Raw genomic sequence first — 18,561 nt, 5'->3', positions numbered from 1 at the left:
TTGTTTGGCTGACAGTCTGGGATGCTGCGATAGTGGATTGTTGTTGCTGTTGGTTGACAGTTTGGCTTTTAGCTTGATTCCGTGATGCAGCGTCTGGAGAGACATTGACCTTGATCATAACCATCGGCATGATGTTGGATTTGCAATAAAGTCACAGCTCTATTTCCCCCCGACCACATACGAACGTTAGGTTGAGCAGAATACGGATGAACGACGGAACTTAGGGCCCCAAATCAATAGTAGTAACGTTTTCGAATAAAACCACGTTGTCGTTTGGGTTTTTGTTTGCTTGTACCGAGCATATTCTGTAAACATTGGTTTGTTCCTGCTTTGAAAATTCTAAGGGAAGTTACCAATTAAATTACAGTGCCTAGCTGCTGCAAATGCATTTCTAGTGGACAAGCAAAAAAGGAAACCACAAGAAATTATATTTTTATATCCCTTAATACTTTTATGACATACAGACACAAGCAAGCAAACACCCAGGCGCACTCACTCACTCACAGTCATTCATGGATGAAACCAAGAACAACATGTACCAGACACAGACAACTCAATTATATTTTAAAAAAATCTCCGTCATCTGTTATTCTCTCTTTGTGCTCACGTCTCTATGACAGAAAACTTTTTTTGGGAGAGCAGAGAGACACTACTCTCACAGGGAGTTCATTCCGAATTCACTGATGAGGCCTGTTGTAGTAAACATTTTTACCTGGCCGAAACACTAAACAGGACTAATGTGTGCGTATGTGTGTGTGGGAGATATTTTGTATCCGTTTGCTTTCTCAAACAATGTATTTTGTTGTTAATTTTTTTTATTCCAATTCGCTCAGATGCGGACTTTATTTTTAGCAAGGCCTTCTTATCGGGCCACAAAAAATGGAATTTAAGTCTAAAAAATATTTAAATATGTTGTAGCTATGTGCTCATTGTCAGTTGATGCCTCAAAATCGACAATCATGTTATGAGTATTTCCAAACGAAAACCCCGTCTGGTATCAATGCGATTCTAATTCCCATTTCGTGGTTATGTGCAGGCATAAAATAAGGCCTCAACTCACCAAAATACCAACCATTGTTTCCTCCGCACGGACGAGGGTTCATTGTCAGAGGCTTTGATACAAAATGTACTTACACACATACAGCCGCAAAACAAACAGGCACACACACTCTCTCTCTCTCTCTCACGAACGTGCACAACTCAGCAGACAGGAAAGTCGAAATTCAGTCGTTTGTATGACTCTCGCTTGGTAAACGTTCATCAAACAGTATCAAACTGCCAGTCGCCGGATGAAGACGTATGGACGCGTTGATTCCGCTCGCATTTCGAATAAAAATTTAAACGTGAAATATAAATAAGAAAATTGAAAATAAACAAATACCACGACCCATACGCATCTGTGAAACCAGCAAATAATTACGGAAAATACATTCGCAGCGTGCAATTTGATAGTTCGAATGAAAAAAAAATTGAGTGATTTATTTGGAAATTAAATGAAGAAGTGTGTGCACAAAAAGGCTTAGTGATGAGAACGTATTGAGAATAACGAAATAATAATTGCCAGTGTTATTGCCAACGAATTAAGACCAACAACTAAATACCTACCAGCTGATAAACTCAAAACTTGGATTACTTTGTTTACATTGGGACATCGCGAAGAGGATACAACGCTTACCGAGCCGCCATTTCCAAAGTAAGTACTTGCCAACGGGATCGCAAAACAGTTGTTTAGTTCTCGATTCAACTTCTACTACTGCTGCGGCGGTCGTTGTATTTGTTGTCACTCTTGGTTATCGCACCAGCAGAACAAACAAAAGCGAATAATGCGTCAAGCTTTCGAAATCCGCTGGCACACTTAAGACATTTGACTTGGATGCCGAGCCACTTTTATCTGGCATAGCAGTTTGCCAGAGCAAATATTAGCCCAGAATTACCACATCTCTCCCCTCCTCTGCGGATGCATTTAACCCAAATAAAAGCCGAAGTTCCATTTGTATTTCAAACCAAGTACTCTTGGATGAATGTTTGCTTTAATTATGACAAGTGAATGGAACGAATAGCTTTTACGCACTTCACCTACATAGAAGAGACCTCTACATGCCGTCGGTCATGTTGCTCCGCCAAAGGCAACTGCGCCGCTGTTTGCAGAGGTCTTAGGCACACCAGGAGGAATATGCTTACGAGCAAAGTTAATTTGTCTAAGCAATTGTCGCTTCAATACCAGTTTCAAAAGCAACAAGTGTCCCCAGCCTCACATTCGTCACGGCGATAGTCGCCGTGGTCGGGCTCCAACCAACTGGTTAATAGAATTATTTAAAAATCATTAGGAGTCGTCGGATTTACTATCTGTCAGAGGGACATGGCTTTATCACGTTGGTGTGTTAGCTATCTCCACGCTGCCTGAAGGAAGCTGCATCGCTCAAGCAACATCAACTGTACGGCTGGGTAGCTGGAACCCCTTGCCTTGTTTGATTTTGACTTTGGTTTCGGGCGTTTTCATTTCAAAGTCGCAACGTTATCCATTCGTTGGTTTAGCCATTATTTATTTATTCATGCATAAATCATGGAGCCGAGCAGTTTCGGTTTGGGTGTACACATGTAAATACATGTGTACGCATCGATGTTAATCGCTCAGCTCTGAAACAGTCACTTTTGGGGGGATAACGTTCGATTGCTCCGTAATAAGTCTGTCTCCTGCACAGGTAGAGTTACAGACACATGTAGACAGCCGGGCGGACGGACGGACAGACAGGTTTATGTTCGATTGAAACGTGCTTGTAACAGATACTTTCTCATATCTACCAGAACATATCTAAGCATAATTTCCTTTTGGAGCCGAAAAACGACATGAAGGAGCATTAGTATGCAGGGCTCGTTCGCATCGGAATGACAAAGAACTCATATAGAAAGACATAAAAGTTATGACTTTATTAAAATATTAAAATTGAATTGAACAGCTAGCAAACGAAGAGAACTTGGCCTGGGAACCTAGAACGCACTTCCTTTCGAAGGCATCCAGACGCAAATCATTCGCCCATTCGAATGGGAGGGGCACTCATTGATTTCAGCCGCCACAATTCGTGGAATGGAAATGAATTTAAAAAGCAAACATTCCCCACTGGCCTCAAGCGATCTGTCTTAATGCGAATAATAGCCAGCTCGCTCCCTGTAAAAGTGCGTATGTGTGTTTGTGTGTGTGTTGATGTTCCCACTTGGGTTACTCCTCTCGTGCTCAGTTTTAGAACAGCCAATGACTTAATTAAAAAGTCGGTAAATTTGATATTTTTTGTTCGTGTACCGCTTGACGTTTCAATTTAACCATCGAGAACTCAGGTAGTCACGGCTTCGACGAACCAAAGAATATAATCGAGATGCGGTTGCATTTCGCTTCGAACCAAGTTTTCGATTAATCATTTGTGGAAAGTAGCAAAAAACATTTGTTTTGTTCAAATTCCTCAGTTCGTTCGTTTTTAAGGGTGTTTCGAGTCACCTCTAGATGCGATCGAAAAGAATCAATTAAATGAAAACCATTTTGTTTAAAGTGAAACCAATTTATGACATGTCGAGTATTGTTAGGAATAGCCAAACAAGCCACTTTAATTGGGAGTCTAGCAAGGAAATCCCGGAGACAGATGTAGCCCTGGATCGCATCCACAGATGCCTTCAACGCTGCACACGAGGGCCCTTTCCAAAAAATAGTGCCGACTATCTCCAAGCTGAAGAGATTCACTTTTAAATGTCGTCGCCAATTACCTAATTGGTTATCTTTTATTCTTTTCTGTGCTTTGACTTGGCTTCGTTGCGTCTGCCTCTTTTGTCTCATCTTCCAGCCTCCACTCTCCACCCTCCATTCTCATGCCATTGTCGGGTGTGTTTATTAAGAACACAACATCTTGATAGCCCAGGCTGGCATACCTTTTAGAATTGATTAATTTCGGGCCAACAACCGGCACTGTATTGTCTGTCTGTCTGTCTGGCTGGAATACTTGTAGCTCGTTCTTGGGGCTCTTGGGGTCCCAGGGTGAATTCGCTGGCATGCCAGTGCATGTGTATGTGTCTGTGTGCGACGAGTGGTTCTGGAGTATCCTAAGGGAGCTTAAAGTCACATAATATGCTCATCATCATGACTTAATCTGAAAACAAATCGATTTGTATGCTGTGCCGACTTGGTTCCTTCGTTTCTTTTTCTCTCCAAATGGGCTGCTCCATTTAGATGCTTGTCATTGTGGAGTCGCACACATCCACGCACAGACGGACATTTTGATTTGTTTATAAGAAAAATATGTGTGTTTATTTTTGTTGGCTTCTCAAAGAAAGAAACAAAGATACAAAAACACATTCATATTTCCATTTGTGTTGTGCTTGAGCCCTGGATACCGTCTCGCAGATATGTGGGATATTTGCTTTTGTTCGGTGTTTGTTTAAAGATGATTACAAAATATCATTTCTTAATCTTCAAATGCCAGCCAGTGCCCGAATCACGAGCATTTGTACAACATTTTGAGGAGGCTTAGTGAAGACGTACGATTCGAAGATCCTGACGTGTAGCGGCCGACCATATGCAGTCCCTTTGGCCACGGGTAGTGACTTTTTTTGTCAAATGATTGAGTTTTGGGTTTATGTGCCATGAGTAATAAGCAAGAACGGGGGTTGTTTTCCCCCAGCTAGGGTGGGTATCACTTTCTTCGACTGGAAACTCAACGGGGCCCGAAGTAAAGGACAATCGTTTTAATTAACATATGTTGAGGATTGTTTTCTGTAGTAGAAATAAAGATGTCCACTCTGTCCTTGGGACAGATGATGTTACTCTTCACTGTGCGAAGAATGGCCGACCATGTCCAAACAAAAGGACATGCAATTTCCATTCGAATTAGAAAAGAAAAACAGCTGGCGCTGAAGATATCCACATACTAACATATGCATTCTTTTCCTCTTTTCAGACCAGCCACGCAGCCGACAGCCGAAAAAATGTGCAAAATATGACAAGACTCTAAAGAGTGTAATTTCCGAGTCGTTTCTTTTAGTTTTCAATTCCATTTATTGTTTTCTTGTGTTGCAACACGCATTTGATTTCGCCCGCCCAACACCTAATCGCTTTGGTTTTTTCAAATGTGGAAAATGTTTGACGATATCATAGAATGCAGCGAGTGTGGTGGTGCTCTCGGCCCACCGCCAAAATTCATGGTACCACCACCGCCCAGACCACCATCCATGGCCGTCTACGAAGCCTCGGCCAATTGCAACGAAGAGGAGATGGCGCTACGGGCTCAACAAGCCTGGGATAACGATATGTGCGAAGCCATACCGGTAAGTTATTTGACTCCTGAACAAAATGAAGGAATGGGTTGAATCTGGGGTTGTTACGTCAGTACACTCGCTGAAACTTTGCCACAGATACGGGTAATCACCAACCCATCTGTTCCAATTACCATCCAAGGCGAGTGTGTAGGATGTGTCGAGGGACAACTCATATCGCGGTTAATTTTTATTGTATCCATTCGGCCATAAATCTTGGCCTCTCATTTCAAGTGTGACAGCTGTCATATTAACTAATATTTGTCAAGACAATTTCCGACGACAAGAACTATGAACCCCTGCGAAAACGTTAATAAATCTTCGAGTTGAGTTGTCAAAAAGTTTGGCAAAAATCATTTCTTTTGCCCATCAACAATCAGCGACAACGAAACAATACGCACACACACACACGCACGCACGCCAACAACAACATCTGTTAACAATTTCCCCAACGTGGTCTACATAATCTAGCCTAGCCCCTAGCCTTTGTTAGGTTTGATTTGAGCGAACACAAAACCAAAAACTTGAAAATGTTGATATTTTCGTTAGATGTTGACGGTTGACGATTTGCCTCACACAGAGGAATATGCCTGCATACATACATTTACATACATCTGTATGCGTAGAGGTAGTTGTGCCAATCCCGCACGGCATAGAGGAAGTCATTGCAAATCATTTCTTAATTCATAGGGCACCGTGTACTTCGCAGCTTCTGTGAGTCATTTCGATTCCCAAATCATAATTTTCGAGCAATCAATTCTGTTGCGTATCCACGTATCAACGGTGACGAGCTGTTGATGCCTTTGATTATTTGGGGTGTTCGTTTTCCAGTATCTCTTTTTGATGGGAAGGAAGAAACAACAGCTTGGCAGCCTGTGTCATTAGTGTTATCCACTAAAATTATCCTTCCTCCAAAACAGACAAACGAAAAAAAAGTCTCTCATTTATGACTGGCAATCAATCGCAGCTCCGGAATAAAATTCAACAATCCAGGACAACTCTTTAACGAAAGTTCTGTGAAATTGCTTGAACTTTTGATTTATTGCCCTGGGAATAGAGGTGGAACACTTCGATTTCAAGTCAATTTTCCATTACGTGGTGAAATCTAGATTTCCAACGTCGTAATCGGACAAGAAAGGGCCCAGTCATATGCTCGACTAGTGATAACGATATGACATCGGAAAGAAGGCAAACAAAACCAAAAATGGTTTATTGACAAAACAATTGAAATGTTCCATTCGGCGGCGGTGTGCAACATTATCGTGGCCCTTTGTGTAATCGGTCCTGGTGCCGTTACACGCTGCAGCCAAAACGGGGCTTGTTTGCCTTGGCCCATAGATAAGACGAGCAAAGCAACGTAACGTGAAATGGGATCATGTTTACCCAAAGCCAAGCCAAGTAGTCATTGTTGTATGTCGGGGAACTCAACCCTCTCCGGCTCCTCCATTTTGTTGTTTTGAAAGTATTAACGATAGTTGCGGTAGGCGTATATGATCGATTAATTGTTATCCGCCGGCTATTCGATGTCCGCCTGTGTGGCTTGGGCAATAAATGCACGGCAATGTGTCCCATAAATAAATTAAATATTTGTTCGAGATCCCGTTCGCGATTGAAATGATTAATTACCACCATTGGATAGGGTCACGGGGTTCGCTCTCCTCCCGTTTACAGTAGCCTCACTGTACCGCGATAAGACATTGAATATATGTCACTTGTGTTTACACAATAAGTTGTTAATTTTGAACGGCGATTGCCGCCAACCCAAAACCGAATAAATCAATTTTATTAAGTATTGGGAAATTAATAAAGTTTTCCAGTGAAAGAAAAAGAGGAACCCCCTCCACACCATTCACCGAATGATTGTGGGCTGCCTTTGGGGAGATCGAAACGACTTTAAAATTTCCATACGCCTATTTCTAGCATTTCCCAGGTGACCGTTGGTTTCGGCATCAGTCGACCAAATGTTATAGTTGCGTCGAAACGACAAAAAAAACAAAGTTTTATTTTCTATTTTCACATTTTTAACCATTTTCACATATATTCTCTGTCTTTTTGCAGATCCTCGATGCCAGTCTCTACAGTAGCCAGTCCCTGCAGACATCAGCAATGATTGCCGTATTCTCCCTGCTCTTAGTTCTGGTCGTATTGATTTCATCACTATTTGTATGGAAGTAAGTATCTCGCTAAGTTCATTCATAAGCTGTTAGATGATCGTAGATGCTACACCCCATCAATGGCCATGTGCCATGATTTATTTGTGTTCGGACCGAAAATGTGTTTGTGTAGGTCGATCGCGTCGGGCTATGCAAACACGACAAATACAGAATGGTGCCATATTTTAGAACGATAAATATGCATATGGCCCCGGTGCATGGTATTTGAAACAATTGAAACGATTTTGTATGTGTGTGTGTGTAATCCACACACAAACAATTGAGAGTCCTTTTTGCTTTGTCGCTCTTGCGAGACGTGTCATTGCATTTACGAAATTATTAGAACAATTAAAGTGACAGCATAATAATCGTCACTGGCTGACCATTTCAGCTGAGAGCTGCTTGCTTGCGTGCATGCTCGTACACATGTACCGACACACATGTATGCATGTGTGTGTGTGTGTGTGTTCGCTACAAGCCAAATGATAGTAATATTTCTTTTACACGCAAAATACACAACCTTAAGGCCATATTCATTTTTAGATGTCTTGTTAACATAAGACCATATAAATAAAATAACATTTAATTTTATTTATGAGCCGACGTTTTTTTTTTTTTTTTTTTTGTTTTTTGGTTTTTGTTTCTTTCTTCTCATCTTGTTATTGCTCTTGATACTGTTGTGTTGTTTATATAGACATATAAACGATAATGGCCTTACGACTCCCCCGTTCCATCTACGATGGGGTCGTGGTATCCTCCACCACTGAATCTGTGTAGGACACATTCGCACCGACATCATACGTACGTATGTATGTACATACGTCGAGTGGCAAGAACATGAGGAGCAAGACGAACAAGAGAAAATAAAGTAATAAAGTGGATAAGAAAGAAAACCTTTAAGGCCGCACACTCCCACCCCGCCAGATAATATTTCAGACATCATCGTTGCTTTTTCCTCCGAATACTCGAAATTGATTTTATTTATTCATAACGCCGACAACATTGTTATTATTATTAATTTTTCGAATTGTCGTTGCCACACATTTCCAAGCAGCTCAAGCTAAGCTGCAATCAACCTGCGGAAAAGTCTGTCAATTAATTGAATTCGACCCGACAAACTGGATAATTTACAATTTCCTTTCGTTTAAGCCCATAATTAACATAAAGTCGAAAATATGAATATGAACACACACGCACACGCACTCTCACGCATAGGTCGGCTCTAATACCGGCTGATCCGAGATTTAAAATCAATGTTGCATTTCGACTTATGCTAATGAGCTGCCATCGGGCTATGCCCATGCTTGAAAAGAGCAAAGCCCAGTTCAAAGTGACCAACAAAGAGGTAGCAGCAATGATTATGTACGGCATAGTTGTCAACATTGCCCACCTCTTCAGGCAGCCGTTAAAACTTGAACTTGGCTGTTTCCAAATTGATGTCATTGTTAAAGTGCCATAAAAATGTATGTTAACCATGTTATTAATAATATAAACGACCTGAAGCGATGAGACGGACAACGTAACCTGAAACCGCCAAAAATCGTACATCTCTAATTTATTAATAAATTTTTTTAAAACTCGAAACTGGCTATTTTACCCTTGGGCGGTGTCAATTCATTCATCATCGATTGAGATTGAGGAGATCAGGCCTCTCTCAGGCCAACCAGAATGTCTGAAACACAAAGAGAGAGTGCTGAAGCTTTCTATTGGAAAAGTCCAACAAATCAAAGCTCTGCGTTACCTCTCACTACCTACCCAGAAGACGACAAAAGGCATGTTAGGCAAAGGATTCCTAAACATGACTGTCGCTGCTTTCTACTAAGGACAGAGGGACGAAAACAATGCCGAGGCATTAGTATTTGGTCAAGTGGCAAAAAAGCTGTTTGTTTGAAGAGCTCCGTTACCATTTGCCTTTGTGGGTGACAGCGATCAAAGTTGTGTTCATTTAAAAATCGTTGCTTGTTCGTCATTTGTAGAAATGTAAATCACGCAGTTTACAAACACATATTTAGGCCATTGATTTAAAGAAATTAGGAAATATAAATTGGTATATTCTTATTATGCAATGGTCAGTCAATATGCTTATATATATGTCAGCACACTCTGCTTTGTATCTATGCGTACATGTATGTATGTATGTATGTAACTTACTAATTGATTTTTCACTTTCTTCTCATTCACAGAAACAAACGAAAGGTTCAAAATCTTCTGCCTTGCAAAACACCCAACCGTGGACCCCACATCACTGGCGCTCTTACCGCCCTGACAGCGGGACACTCCGTAACCTACGAGGATCCCGATGCTCACTTAGGCCACCATAGGCCGCTGGTAATGCGACACCATCATAACATTGAGGTAAGTCTATGTCAGAGCCAACAATAAACTACACTACACGACATTTCAATGACAAATCGATCCGAATGTCCTCTGCTCAAAACACATCCTGTAAACTTTATACTCACACACACTCACTCACATGTAGCTGGCCCGTCAAGGTGTACAATTACAACCTCATTGTGCTAAACAATTCCATTGTTTGTCGTTTACATGTTGACGTTAGTGTTTCCGGCTTTTCGTCAAGCTTGTTGAATGTCTTCTCATCTTCGAAGCTGGTGTGATAGCGAAACTCATAGTTGTCGGCTTCTTTATCGACTTTTAGTCAAAACAAATAGATTTATGCTTCACAAATAAACACACTTCGTCCGTTGTGTGGTGTCAGGATCCGTTTTTTCAGCCATTAGCGCCTTTTTCGTATTCAGGCATTCGTTTCGACAAACCACGACCAAATAAAATATCAGATTTCCAACCGCCAATGGGACTGGTGTGCCCCAACTTCCTCCAAACGGACAGACTAAATTCAAAGTATTTTTCTAAATGACTTTACTAACTGCTCTTTTCTTTCTGTTTCTTCTTCATTTTCTGCAGATGTTGCACACCAAGAGCATTCACTATCCAAGCGGATATCCCATGACTAGATCACCACCTTTCTTGGTAACAAACTCTCCCGGCCCGGATCCTTACCGCTCAAACGATAATGTCTATGAGGAACTGGGTCCCAACCGAGACTCGGATGGGGAAAGTGAACCTCCCCTTCATTCCGATGACGATTTTGCTGAGGACGAACTCTCGCTGCCAGGAGAGCGATCCTTCAACAAACCAAATAATGCCGAGGCATCGAATGCAGCAACGACAACACAGGTTGATAGGCCCAACAACACTGAAGCCCACATCCTGCCGACAACATCGAATGCATCAACGAGTATGCCTGAGCGTAACAGTGTTTTGTCATCGGATTCATCGCACCAGGATGCCTCAACGGCAACCGCGGCATCGTCAAGTTCGTCGCATAACAATAACAATACGAACCTTAATTCAGTGGTCGCCAGAAGTAGTGGAGCTTCCACCTTAGTACCGGGAATGGTGAGGCAAATAACGGGCCGCCGATCATCAGCGGGTGGAGCCAGATCTCGAAGTGATCGGAGAAGTACAACAACCGAAGACTTGAACACGTCCGCATCCACAGCAGACGTGGCAGACCTAACGCCCTTGCAGCATATGTATGACAATAGCAGCAATCTGATGGCTTTAGGATATCCACACCAGTTGCATCCCCAAGCGCAAAGCTATCATCATAGCCTGCATCACATGCATGCGCATCCGAACAACAATAGGAATATGGCTGCGCATGTCCCGCCCCACTTCTACAACACAATCGAAAGCGAAGTGGACCGACGTAACCGCATCAATGCTCAACTGAAGAATCACTCCGGTCCAGCCGTTGCTACAATCTTCCGCGAGCGCATACAATACCCCGGTAGTGCCAGATACCCGCAGCATTATTATACATCCAATGCACCTAATGGATTTTTGGCCAGTTCAATGAGAACCAGAACAAATCCACGCTCAGTGGACAGAAGGAGAGGGCGCATGGTTGCACCGCCAGACAGCCTTGAGCCAGCATATGGCTATACGGAGCCCGTCTATCATCAAAACTACCACTATGAGTCCTGCAGCGCAGCCAACAACCGCATTCCACATCCCATTGCGTCGTACCCTGCCTACATCATGCCCGAATACAGTTCGGGAAGCATGTCCTCCGGCTACAGACACCACCACCCTGCCTCGCAAACATACCAAAACTCAACACCGCTCTATGCTCACGGCGACTCAAGTTTTGGTTCCGATTCAGGTTATAGTCATCACACGCCAGCCTCGTCCATTGGTCGCCATGACTACGACATTGCCATGCCCATTCCACCAGCGCCGCCCGCACCTACACAGAAGCCGCCCAGCAGATTGGCGAACGCCCTCAGTTTTTCGTGGCACAAACGAAAAACGAGCAACAACAACAACAACGGCCAGAGTGCGACTATGATGAACATCCTACCCTCGTCAACGCAAACTACAGCGCCCTCCACCGAAGCGTCTAGTCCGAACAACAACAGCGCCGCCTCCACCATCACCTCTCATCTAGAGAACACATCCTCGTCATCAAGCGGCGCAACGCAGACACAAAACAACAACGATCTGCTGCAGGCGTGAGATCAGACACAGCCCTCCGCACCAAAACAACTCGTATATGTGGCAACCACACTCTTACTCAGTAGACTCTAATCCAAATACATAGTCAAATTTAGAAGATAAGCCAGCTATCCTCCTCTCAGAAGAATCCTACGTATCATTTAATCTAGTTTGTATGCAACGCCCCTAAGTGTAAATAGCAATCGGAGAGCTATTCTCCATCGACTAAACCACTTGTAAATATCGAATCGAGCTTTCGACTCAATTAGATGTAAAGCCAAAAACCCAATCCTCGCCACCAGGCACCAACAAAAGCCGTAAAGCAACAGCTAAACTCTCAACGATGAAGCAATAACACCTTAGTCCAAATAACTCCAAACAGATAAACAAATAATTCTATTTTATCATTGTTATTGTTTTAGACCTAAGCTTCGAAAGTCCCCATCCCGGCCACGAACATGGGCCGTACTGGCCTTCAACTATAGCTTCGTGGGGGGAAGGTGGACGCCTCTCCGACCAACCGATTGTGATTGTTAATGTACTATACTAAATACTAAATAAATCTAGGTTTACTTTTGTTTGTTTCCTATCGCTAGGCATATGCCCCGGTGCCAGGGCGGAGACTCCGTCGCCGGGCAGTGCTGTTATCTAGTTAGTCATATTTTTGTGAACATTACCATTCTTTATTATTATATTAATAATAATTTTTGTATTTGTACTTATTGAACCTTATCCTGTAAATGTAAGCTCTAGCTGATAGACGAACACTCCTAAGTTGTTATTTTAGTTTATAAGGACAATCGAACTGAATTGAAAACAAAAAACAACACAAAACAAAAAGAGTATTTATTGCGAGACGAAGAAGAAGTGAAAGCAAATGACAAAATATTACAAAAGGGAAATAAAAGCCAAAATGATTTTGAACTCATTTTAAATGAAAAAAATTAAATCTTGTTTATATTTTTATTTTCGTTTCCTGCAGCATATTTTCGATTCTTGCATCTCGTCATTATGCGGCAATGTTTCTTATTCGGAATTTTCGATCGTTTTTTAGCAAGACTGTCAAACCCGATCGTTTTGTTTTCTAAATAATATATGGTATTTAGTTTGTGGATCTAGACATGGCAAAGTGAATGAGGTAATCTCATTTGCCAAACCGGCAATGGCAAACATTTGTTTCATATTGGAACTCGTGCATAGCTTATCATTCAAAAACTATTTGCCCAAGACGAGTGGTATATTGTTTGATTTGATGTTTTACATAAACATCTTATCTGGTCACTTTATCGTTGAAAGCATGCCACAATAAGGATGTAAATGTAAATCCGCTTCGTAAAACTGCAAAAACACAGTTTTGAGGCTATGCCTACTACCTGTTAGAATTATTCATAATTATATGCAACAAGTTGTTTTCATTTATTTGATTTCTTCATTTGTAAAATATGATCCAAACTATTCAATCTTTTAATTCCACAGCAAAAACTGGTTGATATCTTTAATGCGAGCCCAGCAATGCACGTTTCTCCAATAATTGATTATGAAAATATATTGTTTATGTTTTTTAAAACAATAAATACGAACTCAAAATTGACAAAAGTCGGGCACATTTTGAAATAGGTGCCGGGAATTTTCAATTATAACCAATTTTATATATATATATATATATATATATATATATATATATATATATATATATATATATATATATATATATATATGTACATACATGTGATAAATCTTACGTTTTTCCAATATTCCGTTGATAGGTCCACATCAATTGTAAATTTCTTTATAAAAATGTTAAATGTCATCGGCAGAGTAATGTTAACTTGCCTATAAATACACGTTGGTAACGGTGTATGTAGGAACACATATATGTACATATAAAAATTTGGTTGCCACATTTTTTTACACAATTCCTTCTCAAGTCGGAGAAACAAGCTAGGTTATAATGACGTGCAAGAATCCAGAATGTACTGCAACTTACTCACCCAACTACGTTGCTGATGAGTAGTTTACTTTGTCATAGTAAGTGGTTAGCATCCCGCCAATGTTTTCCATGCTCCTGGCGGGGACGCCTATCAACCATAGACAAATAAATGTAAAGACAAAATTTTCTTTTTCCAATGCCAATAAAAACAAATTTTTAAGTTTTTCTAACTATGGTTAGTTTAAAATAAAAATTTGCAAAAATTTTTGATAGTTTTCCTAAAAATTGGATTCCAAATTTTTTTCGAGTCGCTGAGCGCGGTGTTGTTGAGCGCTGCTTCGTCTCTGTATTTATCTTGCTATGAATCAATTGCTGTTATTAACAGCAACGCACTGAAATACTGTAATGTTAATAACAGCAACATTACATTGTGTGTGATAACAAAAGACATTGCATATTTTTAGGCGTTTGCAATATTAAGCAACCACAGCGAACATATCAGTGGAAACAACAAAAACAAACTTATCGAACATTTTCATAATGAACATACCTACGTACATATTGTAAGGCTTCCTAAAGACTGTTAACTACATAATTTGAATTACCTACGAATCAGCAATAACAGCGCATCTACCTTTTATCCATTACGAAACACTCACACACACACTCTTACTAATCTACTAACAATACTACTACTACTACTACTACTAAATGTACAAATATCTATGCAATACCACAATGTAAAACGAACTAACTTAACGAAACTCTCCTCGAGTGATGCTAATAAATCCTGACAACAAAAACTCTACTTAGGTTGTAAACCATTGTAAAATAGCATGAGTCCTTTTTACGGAACACACACATACACACAATCAATCATTCAATGTATGAAAATACTACAATACTAATAGCTTCATATTCTAGTCATAAATACGAAACATATATTACTCCCGCCCCCATATTCCCCAATAGGCGTCTGTCTTTCTTCCGAACTTCCCTCTGTCCCTAACTGAACTCCTTGCCACCTTACCTGCTCCTGTGTATTCCCCCCATTACCCAAATCGCATTTTAAATGAGCACATCCCGTGAATCCTAAAAGTATGTTTGTGTAGACCCAAGTGCAAACACACTCTCTAACGTAAATATATACAACAAATGTAGGAAAATAAATCCAATAATGATAATAATAGAAATAAATAAAAGCGATAAACACCTATGTAGGGAACTACACGAGTAAACAAACATATACATGAATTAAGATTAGATACACCCAAAGAGAACCCCCCCCCCCCCCTTCCTTGTAAGATATGCATATATAATGGGCCAGAGTCCGCCAATGAATATATGGTGACTCTGATTAAAAGTCCAAATAAATTTAATCAAGCAGCTGACTTCCAAAACGTTTATTGAAGAACGCATCGGCATCTATTAGGCAGCTTTGGGAAATGTTCCCAAGGGATTCGACCTTCATTCTTTACCTTTTTTAGTGAACACCTTTGGGCGTAGTCCTTATAACCTTAGGTACATTTGTTGATTTGGGTACATATTTTGATGCAATTTGGCATTTTGGACTCTCGTTACAATATATTCACTGATTTGTATACCTCACATATAAAGTAGAAGTCAACAGTGTCACGGTTTGGGACCACTGTGCAATATGACGTTATGGTAGAAATTGGTAATATATAATATAATTGCCACCTACTGACTGTCGGAGTGAATTTTATATTCATTTCACTTCCACTTGTTTTAATCCTGCAAAGGTAAAGGAACAAAGCCCATAATACATCGGTGTGCACTTCTTAACCAGCAAAACTAACCAAACCAACCAAATAATGGGTTTCCTAATCATATGCCAGTAAAAGTCAAAAAAAAAAAATAATAATTTGTCTGCTGCTGGTATTTAACTCGCAATCTTATGTTTAACAACAAGTCGATCACACACACGCATGAACATAAAAGGTTTCAAGATTCAAGCTTTAAATGTACATCAACAATTGGGTGCGTTTTCGAGTCTAGAACTCACAACCGTTGGTAGTGTAGTCGAAAGTGTAGTGTAGTGTAGTCGAAAGTGTACTCGGTATAGAGTAAAAGAAGTTCTGTTTCAATCGTCTCATACAGATCCCAAGTTTTTGCTGGGTATACACCTATACTGTTTCGAAACATTTTGGAAGTCACGCAGATCTTTTATATTTGAATCCCACACAATGCCATTGGATTTTGCATATTTTACTTTACTCTTTTTTTTTCTTGACAAACAGTGTCTGTTGCGGTACAATCATCATGGTATAGAATCAGTATATAAAATATAATATATATATATACATATAAATCTAAAGAAATAATTATTCCACACATTTTTTCCCGACACCCGTTATAAGAATTTGTATAAACACCATATCAGGAGACCTGCTCCCTTCTGCAACAATTGAATTTCAATTTTCTTATTTCAAATTATTGCAGAAAGGAGTATCGAGTCTCTAGTCCCTAACAACATACCATTACATCCTACGTAAGCCACTCCTGAAAATATGATGTCTAATTCTAAAATTATTATATAATTGTCCTGAAGACAATGAAGTGAGAGAAGAGTAAAATACTGAAATAAAAACTGAATTTTAATACACAAATATTGTTTTTCCTTAATTGTAATCACCGGGGAGGAGCACAATGTATGGATTTGGGACCATACTTATTTAAGGGGTGTTCTTCTAAGACATTCATCGGGATGCATTGGTAATACTTGTACGGCGTGTGGATTATCATTGCTCCAAATTGTTCCTTGTTGACATATCTAAAAATGAGAAGATAATTGGATGGAATTTTTGTAAGGCACCACACCAAAGACTGATATCATTACTAAGCCACTCGTCCGCATTTTAGTGAGAATTTCCAGAAAAAAAGTAATTCGTGATGGAAGTCAAGCGTGATAGTGCGATTTCTTTATTTTTGGCTGGAAAACCAGAAGTGGTTATCGTTAGAGCACTCCAGCATCTAAATGTGAATAAATCTTTTTTGTCTCGTACGATCGCTCTTTACCGTGATACTGGTAGAGTAGCCCGACGCCAAGGAAGTGAACGGAAGAAAACAGCAACATCAGCAGAATTGGTCGCAGTGGCCGAAAAATGGCTTGTCAGATGAACATATCGCGAATGAGCTCGGGGTAAAGCCATTGAAATTCCAAAAAGTGCAAGAACTTACACTGCAACATAAAGAAAATAGACTCAAGAGAGCTAAAGAATTGCTTCGCTTGGCCGAAAGTGGCGAGCTGCCGAATTTGGTTTTCTCCGATGAGAAAACATTCGTTGTCCAGCAATTTGTAAACAAACAAAATGATCGTGTTTACTTGCCAAAGAGGTCAGCTAAAAATGTGCACCTTCGGTTGGCCACCAGAACTCAAGTGCCGGCCATGGTGATGGCGTGGGACGCCATAACAGCCGATGGTCGCTCTCCGCTCGTATTAATCGACCGTGGCATCAGAATAAATGCCGAATATTATCGCGAAAATATTCTGGAGGGTTTATTAATGCCTTTTGGCTGCACACCTTGGACATTCCAACAGGACTCAGCACCATCGCACTCAGCACGCGCCACCCAAGATTTGTTACAAAATGAGGTTCCTCGCTTCATTTCCAGCGCACAATGGCCACCAAAATCTCCGGATACCAATCCGTTGGACTATTGACTCTGGAGTATTTTGGAATGCAAGGTCGGCACTAAAAAGTACCAAAGTGTCGAACACCTCAAGCAAGCGTACCAAAGGTGACCAACAATTAGTTCTATGATTCGTGCCAAAGGTGATCAATTCAAAACAATCAAAACTTATTCCAAAATTTGATGCTATTTCCGACATTTTTTGCTTTGATTCAATAAAATTTTTAAAAAAATGTTAAAATTATGGCGTTTGGTTTTGTTGCAGTTGTTTTATCTCACCCTGTAAACATTTGGACCGATCCAAACCCCGTATTTTAACTTAAAAAAATGGCTCGGTTCAAAAAGTTGTGCCTTCAAATTGGTGTCGGGTCGTAAACAACGTTTTAGTATTTTTTATTAGTCCCTCATAGCAAGGAGTAAAAATCATATAGTTTTAATGTATTTTTATTACAGCGAGTAAGTTAATACATTTGGTGTGCGGAACTGGATATGTATATGCTCGCATATAACAATGAACCCAACCGAATCAAAACCACGTTTCGAGCTGCAAATCTGAAGAACTGATTCCAAGGCCTTAACCTGGTGTGCAGCCCTCCCCTTTAAAACAGCTGTCAGAGAACAGAATGATTCACATTAAAAGAAAACCTCATAAAAAACACCCTGTATAAGTCCAAAAGGACTACATTTGAAAATACGTCCTTCAAAAACGTTAAGAATGTCTGTCATCAGCCAAATAAAATTAATTCTGTAAGGATATGAGACTTCAGAACACCCATGGAAGGAAGATGAGTGCATAGAATTTGATTGCATTGTAGGAATGTCACGTGACATTTAAATAGTTCACAGTACAATTGTAAAATATAAACTAGTATTAACAGCGTAAAGTACGATCTGACCGAACTTTAAGAACTGGGCCCAAAGCCTTTTATTGGTATAAAACGAAAGTACCGTTATGTGAAGACTACTCCACATATCGTAGTTTCTGAGGACCTGTATCAACAATAACAG

At 40.3% G+C, this 18,561-nt stretch overlaps 1 protein-coding gene across 1 annotated transcript; it reads left to right on the top strand.

Annotated features, from left to right (window-relative positions):
* Positions 1 to 1,149: 1,149 nt before the first annotated feature.
* Positions 1,150 to 12,918, top strand: LOC101896819 (uncharacterized). Its single transcript, XM_011293817.3, has 5 exons — positions 1,150 to 1,693; positions 4,941 to 5,307; positions 7,354 to 7,466; positions 9,632 to 9,803; positions 10,374 to 12,918. Exons 2-5 carry the CDS (start codon positions 5,110 to 5,112, stop codon positions 11,988 to 11,990), a joined length of 2,100 nt encoding a protein of 699 aa, XP_011292119.2. The 5' UTR covers positions 1,150 to 1,693; positions 4,941 to 5,109; the 3' UTR covers positions 11,991 to 12,918.
* Positions 12,919 to 18,561: the final 5,643 nt, after the last annotated feature.

This window comes from Musca domestica, unplaced genomic scaffold (genome assembly GCF_030504385.1).
Source record: "Musca domestica strain aabys unplaced genomic scaffold, Musca_domestica.polishedcontigs.V.1.1 12, whole genome shotgun sequence".
Taxonomy (NCBI): Eukaryota; Metazoa; Arthropoda; class Insecta; order Diptera; family Muscidae; genus Musca; species Musca domestica.
Note: the sequence above shows the minus strand (reverse complement) of the source record. Positions and strands in the feature narration are given on the sequence as shown.